Here is a 22,828-nt window from a genome sequence, read left to right on the forward strand (position 1 = left end):
CATAAAAGAAAAAAGAAGATCTGAACTTAAATCATATTGGTGATTAAATGACATGCTAGTCAAATAGTATGTCTAGTTTCAGATATATTTCAAGGTTATTTATCTCTTTGCACGTCCCTAAAATACGAGAATTCCATGACAATTACCATTGTCTGAAATATTCAAAAGTACGCAGCAATATGCTTAATGCTCAACAGAACGCTCTAGACACATTGGTGTCTTTTTACATGTTATCGCAGAAACTTAATCAAAATCAGTAAAGCACGTCAACCTTGGTATGGGAGAGGACATTCATAAGCTTTATAGCTTTCTGCCCAATCCCAAAATGTACTATGTAAATATTGTTCACTTGTTAAATGTTTTGTTGAATAAATATGTTTAAACCAACCTTGGTATACTGGTATATTGTTTAGCAAGTTAAGTTTTGTTCAATCCAAATGATATACTTTTTTGAAACACAAAACAAATCTGTGAGACAGAAATATAAGAAAGTGATTGTGATGTATATATAGATGTGTGTATGTGTGTGTGCGTGTGGTGTGCGTGTGTGCGTGTGTGCTTGTGTGTGAGTTAAATTGAAAGACGTATACATATTTCGGAGGCCAAATACAAATAGTGGTTTTTGCCCATTTTCCTCAAGCTATAGTGTTCATAATGAATTTAATTCAATATAATGGTTAATTAATATACTTGACTTTGTATAAATCATAAAATAGAATGGCACTTTCTTTGTTTGTTTGTTTCATTATACATACGCCTTTCCCAAAATGGCACTTTCATTTTGTTATATTTGTAACATTATTATGCTGTTTGATGTTTGATTGCCCATCTGTCAATGTGCGTGTGCGCGCGTGTGTGTGAGTGGTCGCATTAACTTTTTTATAATGTTCATTACACGCGTACATGTATAAGTAAATTTAAATGAAGAGAGAAGTGAAATGAAATTCTCAAATTTGTCAAATGTACGTTGGCGTTTGATCTAATATAGAATACTCTGTCTTATTTAAACGGGCAAGATATCGTTTCCTCTTCTTTATTAACTTTATTAACAGAGAATCACAGGTTGTTCAAAATTCTCCTTTCATAAAGGTAGAAAATGTTAAACTTAAATAGTAATAATGAAATAGTCAATTTTGGGAAGTTTTGTTCAAGTGAGATTATCCCTGTTATTTTGCCTGAAACTGAACAAATGAAACTGTTGCGCATGCGCACAACTGAAGCTTCAAACGTTATTGGTAGTTTTAGCCAGCTCTTGCACCTTCTTCAAAGGCAGGAGTCCCTGGTACCGCGCATGCTGTAAATGGAAATATAGAGAATGTCTTAAACTTGAAAATACATAGTCATTTGATATAGAATTTGAAGCACGTACCATGGCATTTTATATTCTTTTCACCTTACCATGTCAAATAATTTGTTAAGTATATTAAGCTATAGTCTTGGTAGATATATTTTTGGAATAAAAGATTGTTCACCAAACTGTCTAAAAGATAAGTAAAAAGAATCATTAAGGATGTTTCATTTGTCTATGATTTCTCAAGGGAAGAATCTATGACACAAAAAATAACTAATATAATTATTAAGTCATATGTTAATAAAAAAGCTAATTGACTGATATAAGTATATGGTAAATTATTAAGCAAAGACCGAATTATTAACACCACAATGGTGTTTAGAAAGAACAAATTTCAGATCATGTCCGTCCTTTGATTCGTTGCATAACTGTTAAATAGCGCTGGCATAGCCGAGTGGTTAACCCATCGGACTAGATATCTTAGGATCGCTAGAGGTGTCGTTTCAAACCCCGTAAGGGTCAAGCCCTTGTTTCATTGAGAAAGATACTTTACACTCATCGCTCAGTACTGTTTATTTGTAGGAATCAATCCTAGAGTGTGTTTATAATTGCTTCCTACATAATAGAACAATTATAAATTCTTTATAATCTAACTTTCAAATTTTAGAATAGAAAAGGAAAAGTGCCAATTCTGTTTATGTTCTGCTTAACTTTTATACGTTTTGAAATTTGCTGAAACAGTAAGAATCCCACATGCATTGTCAACAGTTTGTGAACGGAAACTACAAAAATGTAGTACTCTATCAACTCTATAGCAATAAAACAGACCTTCGTTATTTGGAGTTCTCCAACCCCAAAATATTTGTGGGTCTTGATCGTCTTTGATTTCTTGGGAGAAACAATCTTTAAAAGTACTTTCTAACTCGCTCCAATCTATGTCGTTGAGTATTATTGGACCTTCTCGAATACCAGCGTCATTTATATCCGTTGTCCTCTGTTCCTAAATATAGTCCGTGAAAATATATTGCAATTTGTTTTTGAAAAATTTATTATGTCAATATTCCTAAAATAACCTTACTGTAACTGTCGCACTATCAAAAGGTGCTAACATTTCCGTACTTTGTTCTCTAGTTTCATTAGGCATGAATATGTTAAGCACAAAGACAAAACGAAAATGAAGACTAATGAAGCTGTTAATTAAAAATTAATTCCTTGTAAAAAATGTACATGTACAAAAATTAAATTAATACTATATTTCTCCACATTATGTTTAAAAAATAAATTGAAACGGTTAAAACAACATTTAATTTTTCATAGACTGAGTAAAACCTTTACATGACCCATGTTTCCTCTTTTCTAGAGAACTACTGTATGTGACAAATAACTCATGAATGCATTAGTACAATTAGATCATTCAAGGGCGCATTAGCCGTCGGAAGAAAATTTTAGTCTAGCAAACCAGGGTAGAAAATTGTTTAGGCTTCATTGGCTTTAAATGCTTCTTCTCACCCGGAAAACTGCTACTAGTTCTGAGTTCGGACACCTGCCATCTCGCACGTTTTGGGAGTCGTAGCAAATGAAGAAGATGCACCATTGTATAGGCTCTCGTTTAGACCAAACAAAATAGTCCATTCTGTTATCTGTTATAAATGCATTCCCTTAAATAAAGAAAATATGTTATTGATATATTGTTTCGATTCAAAAGTCATGGCAAACAAATAGGCTTACATGCAGAATGAATTATAATTATTTTGTTCCGTATATTAATGTCTTTGTTGATAAGTCTTTGTAAACATAATATTAACACGATTTGCGGATCATACATTATTATACTCGTATAGTAATTAAGCTCTGAATTGTACAATATACATATTTATCACATACTCAGTCTTCTTTTGCGACTGCGTAAGAATTGTATTGCACGGCCGGGCATATTGTTTGACGTGACGTCATTTGCGTTATACAAAAACACAGCGTTTATTCAACTGGTTCAATAATTTTAGTATTGCGCCAACACTCATTCAATATCCTCTATATACTTACTACGTGGTTAAATATTTTGTCATATATTGTCTTTTCATTAGTTTTATCAAGTGAAAAAAAAAATAAACAAACAAACAAACAAACCTCACTCAAATTTATATCGTACTATTCTCTCCGGAAGGTCACTATAATCTTGCTTTCCAGAAATATGTTTATACGAATATCCAAATCATACATTTCTTTTGTTTCTATCCATATTTGAAATACTTATGGAAAATGTACTCAGTCATGGAAGACCAATTCATTTTAATGGATATAAATTATAATTTTTTATGCTTTTACCTACCGCTTACGGAACGGAATATAGCACGATCTCCATCTATCCTCTGAAATACCCCATCAGCAAAAATGCATGATTTAGTTTCACTAAACCTGAATGAATATTAAATATCATTTTGTAAATATAGATATTCATAAGTTTAATAACTAGGATTATACTGTAGTATTTCAGTCACTTGACAAAAATTTTTGATGAATTGGGTCTTCTATTATTTATAGAATTTTCCAGTGCAAATTACTTGTACTGAATTAAGTAATAGAAAGAGCACCGAAACACGAGGCTATCTGATTTGTACGAGGGGGCGTAGCCCCCGAGTATTAATCAGATTGCCGAGTGTTTTGGTGTTCTTTCTCTTTTGTATCATAGTCAAACATAAAAGCACGTTCCCTGTTGTCAAAAGATGAAACCCCGGCAAAAATGAACCAATGAACGAACATCTGAATATGACATTTCTGTCGCTTTCTTTTTCTCTGCCGTCACAATATGTAAACCCCAGCAAAAATGAGCCAATCAATGGGCTGCGGGTAACTAATACCCGCACTCCAGTTAACGCACTGTGCATGTATATTTATACGATTTAACCCTGACACATTTTCAACAGAAAGGTCTCCAAACTATGATACAAGTGATATAAGACTTTTTGTTAAAAAATACAAAGTGAATAAAATTGTAAAATATTATGAAAATGTTGCTTAAGTTATCGGAAAAGGTCATAGGCACTTAGAATGATAATTTTACCAGCAACATTTCCATAATTAAATTAAAATATAAATTTTTTTAAAATGTTATTTTAAGTCTTATCATCCATTATATTAAATCATGGTAACAAGATTAAATCACGTAAACATGCAGTTGTGGAAATCTGGATACTTTATTACCAATTGCAACCAAACCGAAAACTTTTCCTTTCAGAGTGACCAGGAATAATTCTTCAAATGATTAGCTTACTATGTATTTATTCAAATGTTTGTTAACGTTTTACGAAATTAAGTTTTACTTATTTAACCTTTTGTAACCATAACAACTGTTAGAATTTCACTTGGCGGGGATTCATTTTATTTACACTGTCTCGTTTATAGGAACATGGTGGGGCTAAGAGCGAGGTTTGGTGCACCATTAACCGGTTTAAACTCCCCAGTATTATTATGCTGCTGACCGTTCCAAGGCGGCGCCCCTCTGTGTTCCTCAGATGTATGTCTATGTTGTTTTATACTGATTTGGTGACACTTTTGCTCGTGTCTCTTGTTGTTTCTCGTCTACGGTAAGTATCTTCCCTTGTCCCTAGTTTTTATTTATTTTATTCGCCCCCCCCTTCCCCGTGTCTCATGTCCCCTTCCCCTGTGCCTTTTGATATAATGGGCCTTATATTAAATCATTTATTTGTTTTGTTTTAGTTCCTTATAAGTTACTAATTATGTATTCTGATGTAGTGGTTTGCCTGCCCGTACTCTGCCTTGTGCCCTGTCCTGTTTTTCTTTGAAGTCCTCCTGGGCTCCTTGCCGCTGACGCTTGTTGCTGGGTCGGATGGGGGCTGCGTTCATTGAATGCCGCCTTTCCTTGTCGATCTTGTTTATCATATATTCACTGAGGTCAAGAAACCATAAAAACATAAAAAATTTGAATTTCTTCCGTAGATAGCTTGGGTATATAAAACAAAAAGATATGCATAACATAATTAAGAAATATACTTAGAAATAAAATAAAAATCATCGTATTTCTTATTGCTCAGATTAGAGTGTAAAGCGTTTCAACGCTTTTTTAACTTCGGGTTATTTTTCAAAGTTAAAATAATGATTTTTGAAAAACGGCGTGATCCAATGATCTGAATCACACACGTTAGTAGTCTAGATCTACATCAAATGAAACAATAATCCATGAAAATTATTTCCAGTCCTGTCAATCCAGAAATCTTCGATGGAGTCCCTTTATTCATAATTCAAAACTGTAGTAATTTGGAAAGAGGCTTCAACTTATAATATATATACCATAAACTTCCTCGTCTCCTGATCATTGTATCATTTTCTACTGACCATCGTACTGTAAACTTGAAGGCAACTCCTGGGTTGATGTCATTGTCGTCGTCAATACCGTATAATCCAATCATTTCTTGGTTGGCGATCTGATAATTAAACCATATCATTTTCAAATTATCAATTGTTTAACAGACTATATTAAACTTATAATTGATTACAGTCTATATTCAAAGTATCAATTAATTCACAAGCTATATCTAATCTCCAAATTATAAATTTATTCACAGGCTGAATTCAAATTATAAATTGATTCACAGGCTATATTCAAATTATCAATTTATTCACAGGCTATATTCAAATAATCAATTGATTCACAGGATAAATTCAAATTATCAATTGATTCACAGAATAAATTCAAATTATCAATTGATTCGCAGACTGGTCGTGTCCCGAGTAACGATCGGACACACAGTCTCTGTTTTACACCGCGGCCCCTTCGGTATTTTTTAATACAATTATTTGTCTGAAATTGAACTTCTGTTTTGAAACAGGTGTAAAATGAAATTTAGCGATGTAGTCCTGAAATCTCAGTTGTTCAGCCACTAGTACCTGCCGTACTGCACGCATTTCTGACTGGCCAGAATTTCTTAATTGGCGACAACTTAAAAAAGAATTTAGAAGTGCCATTTCAGTTGTTGAGTTAACAATCAGTAATGAGATCGATGTATGCTTGAGAAATATAAGTTATAAAATCTAAACATGTTGTTTTTTATTCCAATGAAACATTTTACTGATTTAATCCAGAGTGAGCGTATGCTTGCATGGGAGATAGTTGGGTCAATCGACCGTCAAATCAGTTAGCTTTTAAGTTAGTCCTTGAATATTCACAGATACGTACCTTTTGTTGGAAGTCATGCCATGAGATAACACAATCATTGGGAGGTACTCTAACACCTTGTCCCTGGGCTTGCCGTTCGTCCTCGCTGAGTTTATTGATGTCAGGTGTTGTTCCAGGGTCTACATGCGGTGGAATCGGCGTCGGGTAAATAGGAGGTTGATAACTCGGAGGTGAATAATAAGCATTGGGCCCGCCATAATCATTATTTCTGTAGCGGTTGTCATAATTGATATTTCTGTTGCTGCCGCCAAAATAATTGTTTCTGTCGCGACCGCCATAATAATTATTTCTGATGGCAGCTGCTGCTATGTGGCAGAACATTGCTGCAAACAAAAAGATCACCGTGCCTTTCCTGAAACAGCAATTAAAACATAATGCAAACTATAAATATGTCAATATTTTAAATATTTTACATGTTTAATAATGCAAAAACATTCTTTTGCATTTGATTGTTTGAAAGAAAAATAATAATGGTAAACAATTTACGCAGTTTACCGCTTTTTTCCCGTAAATATCAAATTATTAAAGATTAAAGATCATTTAGCCCGATGTTTTCATGTGTATCTGGATGTCCGTCTAATGGAAATATTACTATCTTATAAACTGTCTACAAACAATATATGTACATCTATAAAATAAAATGCTTAAAATAGCTTTTAGAAGGATGTCTAATTCTTCAACATTTTTAAATAATTTACATCATTTAAGATAAACATTTTGAAATACATGAAGAGAGGTTAGGAACAAATCATTCAAGATAAACAAAAAAAAAAATAAAAAAAATAAAAATAAAATAGAAAAATACAGAATCCCTAAAGAAAGCCCAACACGACAAAATTGAAAATGTTTCAGACTCGGTTTGATTGAGCCTGTTCATGGACGGTACTGGAAAGTGCAAGTTACCGTCCACGCCCCCTAGCACCAGCTTAAGCAGAATTCAACAAATAACAACAACAAAATGTATTTCACCCGAAACTGAAATGAAAAATTCTTACATGACTCTGCACTAGAACTCCAAGAACCAGAATGCGATCTTTTATTTAAATTTCTTTGAAAATATATATTTCTATAAACAAAAAAATATAAACTTTTGGACCAAACCGCAGGAAGGAAATTGAAAAAAAAATAAATATGTATTCATGCTTCCGCTGTATTCGGTTAAACATTTAACAGTTTATCTCATAAAATATGTCTAGTGTCAAGAATCAACAGTCGTTTATGCATCCATGACTTAAAATAAACAGCTGTTAAGGTATTAAATTTTAAAGATTGAAAAGCATAATATTTCATCGTTAGATATGAACTGTATTAGTAGAGAATGATGATGATGCTATTTGAATTGATGTACATAGACTCAATTCTGTTGTGTTAAAACCTGATATAAGCAAGACTCCTTGACTTTTCCTGAAAAAAATTTAAGTTTAGAAATTATTAAATCTGCGTATGATCTTAAAATGTGATAAAAATCTAAACAAATGGGTTGGGCAATGTGGAATACGATAAAATACGGTTTACCGGAGGGGACTTTAGGTTTACCCTCCGTCCGTCTGTCCGTCCGTCTGTCCGTCCGTCCGTCTGTCTGTCAGTCCGTCAGTCCGTCCGTCCACAAAACTGGATCCCGCGATAACTTGAAAAGTACTGAAAATATTTTTGTGAAACTTGATATATGGATAGATGGCAGTATGGAGATTATGCACGTCTTTTTCTTTTCTTCCTATGTTGAAAATTCTGGTTGCTATGGCAACAAATAGGCTGAAAATATGGCAAATTTTACACATAAACTGGATCCAGTGATAACGCAAAAGTACTGGAAATATTTTTATGAAACTTGATATATGGATAGATGGCAGTATGGAAATTATGTACGTCTTTTTCTTTTCTTCCTATGTTGAAAATTCTGGTTGCTATGGCAACACATAGACTGAATATATGGCAATTTTTACACATAAACTGGATCCAGTGTTAACGCAAAAAGTAATAGAAATATTTTTATGAAACTTGTAATATGTGTAGATGGCAGTCTGGAGATTATACACGTCTTTTTCTTTTCTTCCTATGTTGAAAATTCTGGTTGCTATGGCAACACATAGACTGAAAATATGGCAAATTTTACACATAAACTGAATCCAGTGATAACTCAAAAAGTACTGGAAATATTTTTTATGAAACTTGACATGTGGGTAGATGGCAGTCTGGAGATCATGCATGTCTTATCTGTTCTTCCTATTTTGAAAAAATATTGGTTTCCTTGGCAACAAATAGGCTTAAAACATGGCAAATATAACAATATTTGTGATTAGTCAAAAAGAGCTGAAACTTTTTATGAAATTGCATCTTTAATTCCAGAGTTATCTCCTCTTTAAGAATTTTGCTTTTTAAAATGTTATATTTTGGTAACAGGGATGTTTCAAATATTAACTTTAGAGTAGAGTGTCCTTCAGTCCGTCTGTCTGTCTGTTCATAAAAACTTTTTCCTGTGATCACTTTTAAAGAACATTTCCAACAAATTTACTTAAAATAGAGAAAAATTTACACATTAGTGAATGGCCAATGGCCCTTCAGAATGCTGATGGGGTTCTATCCGGTAGGGGACTTATGGATTGCTTGCAATACTATGATAATTGCTTGTTAAAGATCCTTTCAAGGGCAGTATATTTATACGCATTTCTGAAAACTGTTTGACATGATTTCATTAAATATTTTAGAACCTTTTCGGTTTATTTGCATAGATTTAAACAGTTAAAAAGGTCACTTTTCAACGAAATTGGAAACTATTTAGGCATGCTATGGGAGAAAACACACTCAATCTGAACTTGAGATTTTGCACACAATGTATCCACAGAAATTCAACTACTGTAAGATAAGGGACATAAAAAGTTCGTTATTACAATTATTCTGAGTTATCTTATAAGGCTTTGGGCCTAATATAATGTAAGGAAGACCCTCCAAACTTGTACAAAATCGAATCTGCAAAGGAATCAAACAATGCTGTTTAAACAATTTGCTTGAGAAAATGATATTTTTTTTAATTTATACACTTTTATACAGAAAGAACAAATCGTCGGTCAAGAAAACGACCATGCCATGCGAAAATCTCCTGGACATATTTCTTGGGTTAGGGCTTTGGGCCTTACATTATGTAAGGAAGACTCTCCAAACTTGACGTACAAAATCGAATTTTCATACTGTGACCACATATCGTGTGGTTTTAAACATATCTTACTTGTTTTATGGCAAAACATGTTTACATTATATTCCATTGAGACTGTCTAGCCATTATCAATATTTTCCTTTATCAAATTTAAGCGTAGTATATCTTGAAGAAATAACTAATCTTTTGTTTAATTGTTTTATCATACTTGCATGAAGCAATAATTAAAGTGAAAGGTAAATTCCTAACTGCGCCATGACTAGATATTACATTATTGTCTATTTTAGACTGGTTAAGGATTTACAAGAATTGAATAAGCTTTAGATAATGCAAGTATGATGCTTGTTAAAGTATTCTACAGTATTATACGGAAACAAATATTTCAAAAAGGTGCTGACAAACTATACTTATTGCAAAAAAATATACAAAAATGCTTATAAATATTTGAAATGTGCCATATTCTAAAATGTGTTAATTGCCTGTACTTACTCTCTCAAGTATGATCTATTACAAAAATAATTTTAATGACTTTTCTGTCAGTTGTACTTAATCAAGCAAATGAAATACATTCTTGTAATGTGTCATAATAAAGAGTTACAGGAGCGCTAAATACTTGAATAGTTCCATCGATTAAATTCCTTTGATAAATTGCGGTAATGTTGGCTATTAATATGCATTGGCTTCTTAGATTCTGTTTTTAAAAGCCTTCTTTTAATATCACAACAATTGATTTTGGGTAACTATGTTAAAGTCCAAGGTCACATATGCCTTAAATGTCAGAATGGTTTCCGCTCATTATCTTGAAAACTATTTATCACAAAGTCTTCATATTTCACACATACGATTTGTTGATGATCCCTCGGAAGCATTAATCACCACAGAATTACATGGAAATTGCAGAATCGGTGTGACTGTGTCTGTATATGAGGGATAATGACAAATTGCATCATCTGTCACGCCCAAAGCACCTGCTTGGGTGGTACTTAATTGTCAACAGGACCAGAAAAATATAACAACATTGAAGTGAAGTGAAATACTGAAATTCATAACTAAAATATAACATTTTGCTATCACTATAACGCAATGCCTTACTTACAAAAAAAAATGTTAATATGGAAATTATATTATACTCATTCGGCATAACTAAACATTTATTATAGTTAGCACTTGAGTATGGTTTAAATGTCAAAAGCATCGAGTTATTGCCAAGAATGATGTTTTTTGTTTTTTTCTGTCTTTTTTAAAAAAGATATATATTTATCTGTTACAGTGGTGATCAAGCAAATGTGCTATACATTGTACGTGCTATTTATATGTAAAGAAAATCTGTAATATTTTTTTTATCTGTAATTTTTGTTTTGTCATTACATTTTAATAACAAAAAAAACAGGTATTTTAATATGTTTGCTTTCAAACTGACACACAAATGTATAAATTAATAATATAACAGTCAGACAATTGGTTGTTTGTAAACTTTTATTTAAGTGTGGTTAGCAATATCAGTTTGCAAAACCCAGTACCAACGCCACATGTGCACATGCAAACGACGTTTTGATCGCCATCGACAGAATTAGCCAGCTTTTACACCTTCATCAAAAGCAGGAGTTCCAGGAACTGGGCATGCTGTAAATAAAAATAAACAGTGTGACTCAGAATTCGACACAAAAAACAACAACAACTTAGAAAAACTTAGTAAAAAATAGAAAGCTTTGTATAAAACACATGTAAGGTGAATATTAAAAATCAAGTGTTGATAAAACAAAATTTAATCACTAACTAGAACGATTCGAAAGTGTGTCTAGGTTTTAAAGTTTCCTAAGAAATTATGTATAAACCAAACTAAAACAATACAACTAATAATCAATAGTGAATGGAAGCTGCCTCAAAAGCTTTTTGATTAATGAATGCAAATTTATCCTATAACGGTTGTTTGAACTTTCAAATGATGCAATGGAATAAAAAATCACGTTGAATATGTATAGATGTTTCGAAATTAATTTGACGTGGTCAACATCTTGAATAAACGTTCTATTTTAAACAATTAAAACGAGACAAAATGTTAATTATCGATTGTAAAACACAAAAATTAAAACCTATGCTGTTTGGAGTTCTCCAAGCCCAAAATACTTGGGGGTCTTGATCGTCTTTGATTTCTTGGGATAAACATTCTTTCAGGATGCTTTCGAGCTCGCTCCAATCTATGTCATCCAGTCTTATTGGACCCTCTCGAATGCCAGCCCCGTTGATATCTGTGTCTCTTTGTTCCTAATAAAAGTACAACCCATTCTTATTTTATAAAGACCCTTTTTGCTTATCGTGATCCTTTTCTTTTTGAAAAAAAAAAGAATTGGAAACAAAATTAAATCATTTGTAAAATTGTCACTTAAACAAAGCAATGCTTACACGTCATATGAAGTCAGATATAACGTCAGTAAACCCGTAAACCAAATGACAGGAAAATTACTTCTCAGCTAAGTATAGTTCAAAATATTTTTATGAATTCTCTTTTTAATGAATATGTTAGAATGTAAATAAATATTAATTTGCCTTGTATTATAGTATACAAATGCACAATTTATCGTTCAAATGCTTCAAATGTATTTAATCACTATAAATCACTACTACCTTGCAAATTTCAACTCGAACTGTGCATTATTCTACAAAAATGCACTCAAAATTGATATCTATTTTCTAAATAGACATTAGAATGTATAATGTAAAGAATATACTTTGATAAAAACTATGAAATGAATTGCTGTCGATATATTAAAACTTAATATTCATATTAAAACGTTGATATTATTTCATATCGATATCATCTCATATGTAAATTACAACTAAAAAATCATTTCATATGTGAATTCTTAATAAATTATTAAATTGATATGATTTCAATTGTGCGATTTTATAACGTTGGTATCATGTCAAATAAATATTTTAACAATGTTAAAAATAACATATTAATATCATTCAACCGTGTACAAGTCATTTGAATTAAGATAATTTAAAAATATACTTTGCAGCGCTATCATTTACAATTGTAATTCTAAAATTAATTTCTTTTATGATTATGACAAATTATTAATTCGTGGGATCATTATGACCTTATGCATCTAACATTAAATGCATAAATTCTTACCCTGAAGACGATAACTGTTTCCGAATTAGGACACCTGCCATCTTGGACTTTGTCGGAATCATAGCATATGTAGAAAATGCACCATTGTATAGGATCCCTTCTAGAACAAACAAAGTAGTCCCTTCTTGTAGACGTTGCAAATACGTTTCCTTTGATTAGAAACAAACAACAATCATTTACATATATATTAGAATTATATATAAGCAATATTCAAATGGAATGTAAATTTGATATGGTCAGAATGTTAAAGAATTCGGATGTGTTATGAGGATTGTTTTTGTAAAAGTAATGTATACACGATACATTGATAATAAATCATAACGACCTGAGCAAATAAACTCATATTAAATGAACACATTTCCCCCACTATTTGTGTCTTTTAATATCTATTTACAATATAAAACATATATAACCAAGAACAAACAAATTCTACTCAAACCGACGCTTTTTACACGTTTTATTCTACTTAAATTGGCGAAAGAAGCCGAGCATTCCGATAGTTTGATTGTATCTCTGGCTTTTACCTACCGCCTATGGAACCGAATATAGCACGGTCACCATCTATTCTCCGAAACACTCCATCGGCAAAAACGCATCTCCCATTAAACCTGATTTAAATGGGTAATATTGAAGTGTATTAAATTTCTTTTTTACATACATAAACTAGATAGAGTACAGCACAAAGGAAGTAAATTAAAGAATAAAAAAGATTATTCAAGCAATAGTGTATCAGTTGACAGTATGTCTAATATTATCTTTTTATTTTGCTTTCATTTTATTTTATCAACAAATAATCCGATATTTAATCATGCTTACCGTTCAAAATGACCAAAAATTGTATAATTAAATAAGAATAATTAACAGAAAGTTGATAGTTAACAATTCTTGTAAACAATATCATTATGCAAAACATAGTACCAACGCCACATGTGCAAATGCGAGTGGTTTGTGAAGTATTCTAAATACACAAATCAATCTTTTAAACGGACTGACGTTTCTGGTATTTTAATACATAAATCAATCATTTTGAAAACTAGAAAATATAATTTAAACAGTTGAGTTTGATTGACTGATGAATGTTGAAACCAAAGAGGTTTTCTACTTCAGGTACATGTGTAGTTATTGTGTGAAAAGTGCTTTGTATAATAAATGATAGTAAATGAGTCTTGGTTTAATTCGGAATCTATTAATTTCGTTAAATAAATTCATATAATATTTGTATGCGAGTCTTAAAGGGTATAAAACTATATCTAATGAAATATTTATTTTTATAATTATGAAAATTCTTGACAGAGTTTGTAAGGTAGAATGTCTCTGTTATTTAAAACATACGAAAAACAATCTGAATGAGAAATGTTTTTATAGAATAATTTTGATATACAAATTTGAAAAAGAAAAAAAATCCTCTTTGAGTTGTGTTTTATTGTTTCAACAGGTGATTTAGTGTCCAACATGCTCTAAAACCATTATTCATACGTTATAAGACTCATTTGTGTGGTTTCAAAAGAAGGAGCGTTTATTCATTCGTTTTTGAGGCAAAATGTGCCTTAAATATTAATGTCTTTCTTTGGGTAGAATTTAACAGTTTAGTACATACACTATTTGATCTAAGGAAAATGAATAAAAAAATATTAATTTCTTTAATGTTGTCATGTACAATAGGGCTTTTATTTGAATTGAAAAAAGTTAACTACAGACATCAAATATAAAACTTTATACACTTAACTGAACACGGATGTAATATTTTATTCGCCACATTCCCAAAATAAGAACTCTTTACGGTAGACAAAATAGTTCACCACAACATCAGTGCGCTTAAATGCACATAACGTCACTTGCAAATGTGTACGATAATTCGTTTTAATACTTTGACCTTATTTACACTCTTTCCACGAGATATGTGTAATAATTCAGATTGATTAACTAATCACGGTGAAATAATTACAAATATTTTTTTGACTTAGTCATTTCATTACACGCATTTGTTTTAAAAGAAACTTACAACTGATATACGTACTTAACAATTATTTATGCGGTGTTTGACAACCCAATATGTAGTAATTATCAGAGAAAAAGAGTTTTGTTAGTCCGCTGATATGTTTCACAATGTTAAATTATTATTGATAGTTAAACTTTTTGTCCTTGAAAATTCATATCCAAACATAGTAGATTAGAAAATGTTTTAGCTTAATATATTTCGACATACCATAGGCTGCCTTGTCTTCTTAATGTTGTATCATTTTCTACAATCCATCGTACTGAAAACTTAAAGGCATCCCCGGGGTTTAATTCGTCATCATCATCTATGCCGTATAGTCCTATCCATTCTTTGTTGGCGATCTAATAATGAAAATTGTTACACATACTTATTAAAAAAAAAGATAAAAAATAGGAAAACCGTACTTATAAAAGCTTTACATAACAAATACATTGTATGCTTTCGTGGTCGAGCAGTAAAGGGCGCTGCCTTCATCTTGCTTGCCCATCTATGCTGTTGTTTCGAATCCCGCCAATAATTCTTGATTTTTTCTATGAAGAATCTGTCAAGTTAACTTACCGGAGACCTTGGGTTTTTCTCAGGTGCACTTGAGCCAGAAATAATGCCCGATTGGGCATCAGAAGTTTTCCTTTCCAAGAAAAGCAGGGAAGTCACACTTTGATTTTTACATTTTAGGTTTGACATGAAACCCAAAAAAAAAAACGAACAAACAAGGAAACAAACGTGTATGACATAATTCGTTTGCTCTGGTCGTACTGTATTTTAAATACAGCGCATGTAGGTTTCCATTATTGTGTTAGTCTTATATAACCGGTACATATAGCACATTAATATTAGACAATGTGTCATGTACTGAACGTACGTTGTATGATCACAGTAATTTGAAGTTCTATAATCACAAGTATACTTGGTTCAAGATCCAAGTAATAATTTTACATGTTACGAGCGATTATAGACTGATTTTGTAGTATCTATCACCATATGTATACTGCGTGACTAACGCAGTAAAGGCTGTTTTCCATATTTGACATTTTATTGGTAATTGAGAGTAATTGAGATTGATAATGCTAATTGAAATGTGTAAACTACTTTCTTTGTTCATTTCACAATACACATGGTTTTTACTTTTAAATACGATTTCAACATTCACAAATCTTGAGGCGTGCTGCTTTAAGCTGATATCTACTGTTTGTTGAACCTTTCAATTGAAACAAAATTATCAATCAAATTGTTTATCATTCAGGCAGTTACATCTTACTACATTTATATTTCATGTAAATTTCAGACTTCCGTGGTATGACAAACTTGGTGATATAAAGAAGAAAATATTATCTATACTATCAGTTGTCTAAATTGCCCTCTTATTGAACATTTCAAAAACATTAATCCATAACAATTGTGGTAAAATAAAATAAAATCAAATCTCAAATAAGAATCCACACAAAATATCTTGTAACAAGGAATCTTGAAAGAAAAAACAGCATTCGTCGTATTTGGCCTTCAAAATATAAAGACGTCGTATATTTGGAACATTGTTTTAAATTCAAATGAATCATTTGGGTAAAAATATCCAATTTGCTGGCTGATGTTCGTATTTATTTTTGTAAGTCCACCTTTTTCAAAATTTCTCAAAATTAAGACTGAATGTATGTACATTTGTAAGATTACTGTATTATCCGTTTGCACAACCAAAGTTCGGATCCCGTTAGTCTCAGTGTGGGTTGTTCCACGCATACCTTGAGTAGCAGGAAATTCCAGCCGAACTGATATCAATTGTGTTTGTACCTCTACACAATAATGTAAAATTCATTTTACAACATTATTTATTATTTATTAAAAGGGCTATCTATGGAGTATTTTTTGAGTACTAAAATAATTAATTTATGAAACTCGGATATATAGCATGGCACTTTATTCGTAAAAGTTAAGTATACGATGATGTAAAAATCTGGAAACAAAGTGATCTCTCGGAAGCATTAATCACAACAAAATTACATAAGAATTGCAGACTCGGTCTGATTGAGTCTATATATGAAGGATAAACCTCTTTAATATAGAGTAAATTTTCAACTACTTACGGTGCTACGCGCCTCATGTAACTCAATATTTTACATATTGGACAATATTCGGTTTATATCTATCACAAGCAAAACGTGAAAACCTTAACTCTTATTTCTTTATTTAAGTCTTGTTATTTGAAGCAGTTAATGATCAATATACCAAAATCAGTTTGTAACGTTTTCTGTTTAGTCAGTCATCAAAACAAATATTTTGTACAATGCCATACAAGTAAGGCATTGCTTTATAGTCGTAGCAAAAACTTTATATTTTAGTTATGGATTTCACTTCTATTCAATGTTGTTATATTTTTCTGGTCTTTCGAAGTCGTACATGTTGACAATTTAGTGCCACCCAAGCAGGTGCTTGGGACGTGAGAGATGTTGCAATTTGTCATTATCCATCATGTACAGACACAGTCATACCGATTCTGCAATTATCATGTTATTTTGTGATGATTAATGCTTCTGTGGGATCATCAACAAAATCACATAAGAAAATGAAAATAAGATAAAAATAAGAACTGTTCAATATTCAATGTCATTCAAAAATTGTAAATTACTAAGGTAGTTAGATACTTCGTCAGTCACTTATTTAGTAAAGATGTAACGATGTGCAGACATACCTTTTGTTGAAAGTCATTCCATGAGATAACACAATCATTCGGCGGTACTCTTACACCTCGTCCTTGGGCTTGTCGTTCGTCTTCACTTAGTTTATCAATGTGAGGGGTGGTTCCCGGGTCTACAGGAGTTGTAATCGGACCATTGTAAAAAGGAGGGCGATAGATTGGGCGTGAAATATAATTATTGAAGCCGCGGCCTTGATTAAGAAGATGTATTCTGGCAGATGCTATGTGACAAAAACCCGCAACAAGCAAGGAGACCAACGTACTTTTCCTGAAACAGGAATTTGAAAACAATTTTGTATGATGGGTATATCTAATACACTAAAAAAGTTTGGTTTGTATTATAAAATGCTCACAATTATCTATAAAAGTGAGTAACATTAATTGTATGTATTGCATGTCAAGTTAATTCCTTTATTACTACATACAGCGGAAAAGTTTGGATATCTTTTACAAAACGAAGGTAAGATAATCGAATATACGTTTTTTGCAATAATGACATTGAATATAAGCACATGTAAAATAAAAAAGTTATTCATTCAAATTGATAACATCACATGGTAGAGCATATAAATGAAAATAATTACATACATGACATTCATGCTAATGTAGACAAAAGAAAACAGATATGTTTTTAAAGTAATACTTGGCAAAAAATCAATTTACAAAAAAAGAAAAAAATGATAAATAAAAACATTTATGGTTCACAAGGGAAAAATATTTATATGCGATTTCAGACATAAAGTGATTACGAAAGTGTAGAAGCTTAATTAAATAAAGTAAGGGAGACATGAAACAAACTGTAACTGTTCTGTTTTCTATCTTTTGATAATTTATACTTTGTTTAATTTGATAAGAAAAATCTGGCAATTATATTTATATTATTTATAAGTCTTCTAATGTATCATTCTGTAATGCAATATGTCTTTAAATTTTTATCTGTTTAATAGTTTTATTTTAGGAATAAAAATTTCTGGATCGTTTCTTTAATTTGCTGTAATATTTAATATCACAAAAGCAAAATTAAAGAGGTTTTCAAGTTTTTGGAGTAAAAATAAGCTGTGAAATTTACTTCGTTACATTCGTTACCGTGTTTTGGCCATTTAAATAGTTTAGTCCAGAATATTTGCACTTTTGGTAGTTTCAAATCTATAAGATGCAATATTTCTATGTAAAACAAAACATATATTAAAATGTTTGTAAGAGTAATCTTTCCAGCTTTTAAACACGTTTTCCAAGATATTTTGAATTCATTAACTGTGTTTTCCATTTTATTTGAATATTTTGTTATCTGAGTTTAACACAGTCGCATTGGCTTTGCATTTGAGTTTACCTTTTATAAAAGTCGAAGACTTACAAGAATTATGTTTGCGGATCTAAAGAAGTACAGTTTATTCTTTTCTACGGCAATATGTGCCTCGAATATAATAAAATAACCCATTTTTGCAAATACTATATACGTTAATAATACACATGATGTTTAATTTTATTTGAATAAAATACATTTTGTGAAATCTATTATCTATTTTATACTAAAAACTTTCTTAAGAAACTTCTATTGAAATACACAATTTTAACAAAACCTATATTTCTGAAAGGCATTATGCATTTCATAGTTTTTCTTTTTACAGATTTTGATAAAGACTAAAACTAGAGTTCAACTTTTTAGTATAAATAATATCATAATGTAAAAAGGTCAATTATTTGAATGAATAAAAGTCGTTTTGGACAACAATAAATATATTAATTTTTGAAACAATTACAGTTTATCTATTTTTCGTGACCATGTCCTGGTAATTGTATTTTACCACGAAACTGTCTATTTTGATACCATTATCGTTTTAATAATAGAATAAATAAACAATAAATTAAAACAAAGTATGTATCAAAATATAAAATGTAATGCGGTAAGTAAATGGTCAAATTTCATCAGTTTTACATTACAGATTATAAAGTCAATGCGAACACCAGAAATTAAACAAAGAGAATGGTATAAAACTACAACTTAAGATCTTTAAATAAAATTTATCAAAAGAAAAAAAAGGTTTTCGAAATCTTATAGTTGATTTTAGAAAAAGTGGTAACAAAAAAAGTCTCTGATATTTAAACAGAATAAAGTAACAAAATTTCATAAGAGTTTTTTTGTAATCATTATGACGGATTTTAATTGTTTAGCAATTAGCAATGATTCCGTGGATGGTCAATACCTTAATGCAATATTCCACTGTATTTCTTTCAAAAAAGCATTATGGAAGTATTCCCTTTTTAACATTCAGGCAAAACAATGCAACAGATATATAGCTTTATACACTTAAACATAATAATGAATAAAGAACTCCTTACATGATATTGCCTCAAAAGTCCACAACAGCAAAATGCGATGTTTTAATTGCTAAGAAAGTATATATCACACGTAACTGATAAAAGGAAATTGACAACAAAAAATAATCAAGTTTCCGCTATTGCTGGTTGAAATGTCAAACGGTTTGTATAATTAATTATGTAAGTGTCAAACATCAGCGAATGTACAATTTAAGTACATCAACGTCAGCATAACATTTTGCTTTTGCGTTAATTATGAAATGTATAAAATTAGAAAGACGCAGGATTGGACCACTGCTTTGGGTGGTTGGTACTAATGTAATTGTTTTTTAGGAACAGTTTCAGTAACACCAGGTCTAAATTTCAAAAATATTTGTTTGTAATTTGATATCATTTCTCACGTGGCTCACGTACCTGCCCTCGCGATTTTTTATACATTATTATATTATGTTTTGTACAGATTCTTTGTGTATTCAATTTATAAGATTGAACTTTTATTAGTCCATCCATCGACATTTTTAAAACTAGCGAAGGGTAATGTATATTATTGAAGTTCAGAAATACATTAAGTTACCGCACAGTTAAAGCAGGTTGAAAAATATACATCTTTTTGTGAGGTTAGCTATTGTGTCGATTACATTGAGGACACGTCATCAGCACCAAAAACGTTATCAAGGTTTATAGATACATGATATACAAAATATGATAATCGATGAGCCTGGTAGAGGATTTTTATAAGAAAAAACAAGAAGTCATACGGCTACGTATCAGCTCTACTGGTGGAGGAGTACCTCAGGTGACCTGGTGCAATTCTGGCACAAGCGGGCACCTAGAAGAACCACGACATTTTGTATTATACAAGCTGGATAACTTCCACACACGGAGGAAGCTAAAGTCCTTGACTGATTCAAATCCACAGCGGCGATGGAGATAGATTTTGAGTGATCGACCATAATCACTCGAGCCCTAGAAAAATTGATACGCCGAGATATTTTAACATACAATTATGTGTATAGATATATGTTACTTTTTCTATGTACGTTAAGAGTTATGTCATAAAAGAATTACAAGAACTGCAAGCATATTTAATAAAACAAACATGTAATACATTTTGTTAGGTGCACATTTACTATGTGAGTTACTTATTATACAGAAACTGAATCATAGGCTTTGCTTTAATTCATTATCACAGCAAAGGCTTTACATCTTAAATTAATTACTTGAATTAAATTTATATGTTTTAACTACTTACTTATAATTAATTAATGAATGAATGAATTAATTAATTAATTAAAAGAAATAAATATGCAATTTCCGCTTTAAAATTTAAATGTCAAAATTTGTAATTTTAATAAAAACCTTAAAATAAACCAGCTACTTCCGCTATTATAGACATTACAGACTGATTCACGTACACATGTAGTTTGATTAATTATAGACTGAGTTAAAGTGCCCTCAGACTTAACGTACATGATATTCGTATGAAACCTTGGAAAAATATTTCATTTACTTGACATTATAGATAAAATAATTGTAATGTATATGAAATATATCATACAGATATGTGTATATAATGATAATTTTGACTAAGCAATTCCTAAAGAAGGGAAATCACTGGGAAGCAAATGAGTTCGTTATTCTGGAAATGGGAATCTACCTCCAGCATGTCCAGTCAAAGGTGTAACTTAAACACGTTATCATTTTGTCCATGTTTCCAGACCAACAAAAAAGTCAAAATCATAGACACATTTTGGACCAAGTATTATATATTTTAAACGGAAATTAAATGTGGTAAATTTACACACACCAATGTGAATTTTCTAAGCTCATGCCTAGATTAGGTAACTATGTCATTGGTCAAAATAGATATTAAAAATCATGTTATACCCCCCTACCACAGAATGCACTTTAATTTAGTGTCCATATACAAACTGTTAACATTTACTTGGTTAAACGTTTGATTTATATTCAGACATGCTTTATGGCCCTGAGCATTGAATGCAATGGTGTTTAATAATTTAAGTTGTGTATGACAGTCTTGAATGTTGAGGAAGTCTTCCTTTAGGGAAAGTGTACGGTATTTGTGGTTTAATAAATGATATGTGTTATTAGTTTCAAGGAAAGTTTCGACTATTTATAAATATAATAATGTACATGCAAGTCACAAAACCAGTTTAGTTTTGAATAGTAAAGAAAATGTACTGTGCAAATAATTATGAATTTCTTAACTTTCCTTAATTACGGATTCTTGTAAATTCTTGAATAAACGACTTTTGTTCTTGCCACATGATTTTCGGAAATTATATAAAGCATAACGCTTGCAAGTATACATGTATAAGCATTCGATACAAAGTTTGATATTTTAAATGAAAAGTTCACGATATTAATGTATCATATATTATTGGTATACTATACAACTATATTTCTATGTGAACAAAAATGACAAATATACAGTCTGATATGAAACATACTAATTCCCATTATTCAAATCAAAATTGCAATGATTTAAAGATTATGGATTTTTTAGTGTTTTTTTACGTCCAAAACTTTAATCGTCTTACAAATAAATTATTCTGAATCTTTGTTGTAGTTTGTAGTAGTTTTTGTATGGAAAAAGAAAAAGCAGTTTTTCACAATAATTTCAAAATGTTTTTAAAGTCACATGTTTCAATACCTAAAAGTATGTACAATATGATATATAAATCACTTCAGAATTGTTATTGTATGAACTTACATATCATGTCATTCTTAGTTGTTTTAACTACTGGGTGTTGGTTGCTTCATTTTACCCGTAAGAGGCCAGTTTAGCCTAATAATAAACCTTTGAGGGAGCTTGAATCTCCATGAGTACTTATTACTATAGTAATTGCATAATTTGTAGATATATAAGATCCTTTCTGAGAGCGATTATTACTATTTCTCACAACAAAATGTACAGCAGAATTATATATATGACTATTTTCGTAAAGAAGAAATTGATCAACTTTGATAAATTTAAACAAAGGCAACAAATGTTGGAAGATGCCTATTTAAAACTGTTCTGGCA

At 31.0% G+C, this 22,828-nt stretch overlaps 2 protein-coding genes across 2 annotated transcripts; both read right to left on the bottom strand.

Annotated features, from left to right (window-relative positions):
* Positions 1-1,047: 1,047 nt before the first annotated feature.
* LOC132749285 (uncharacterized) lies at positions 1,048-7,228 on the bottom strand. Its single transcript, XM_060739010.1, has 6 exons — positions 6,486-7,228; positions 5,600-5,733; positions 3,621-3,706; positions 2,801-2,949; positions 2,120-2,291; positions 1,048-1,294 (listed from the first exon to the last, which is right to left on the bottom strand). The coding sequence occupies exons 1-6, from the start codon at positions 6,804-6,806 to the stop codon at positions 1,242-1,244; spliced, it is 915 nt and encodes a 304-aa protein (XP_060594993.1). The 5' UTR covers positions 6,807-7,228; the 3' UTR covers positions 1,048-1,241.
* Positions 7,229-11,098: 3,870 nt separating this feature from the next.
* Positions 11,099-19,936, bottom strand: LOC132749286 (uncharacterized). The gene is made up of 7 exons (XM_060739011.1): positions 19,804-19,936; positions 17,458-17,731; positions 14,982-15,115; positions 13,304-13,383; positions 12,776-12,924; positions 11,730-11,901; positions 11,099-11,259 (listed from the first exon to the last, which is right to left on the bottom strand). Coding segments are annotated over exons 1-7 (864 nt in total). The 5' UTR covers positions 19,806-19,936; the 3' UTR covers positions 11,099-11,206.
* Between the last annotated feature and the right edge of the window lie 2,892 nt (positions 19,937-22,828).

The sequence above is a fragment of the Ruditapes philippinarum genome, unplaced genomic scaffold, assembly GCF_026571515.1.
Source record: "Ruditapes philippinarum isolate M1 unplaced genomic scaffold, ASM2657151v2 ctg2860_1_1_1_1, whole genome shotgun sequence".
NCBI lineage: Eukaryota > Metazoa > Mollusca > Bivalvia > Venerida > Veneridae > Ruditapes > Ruditapes philippinarum.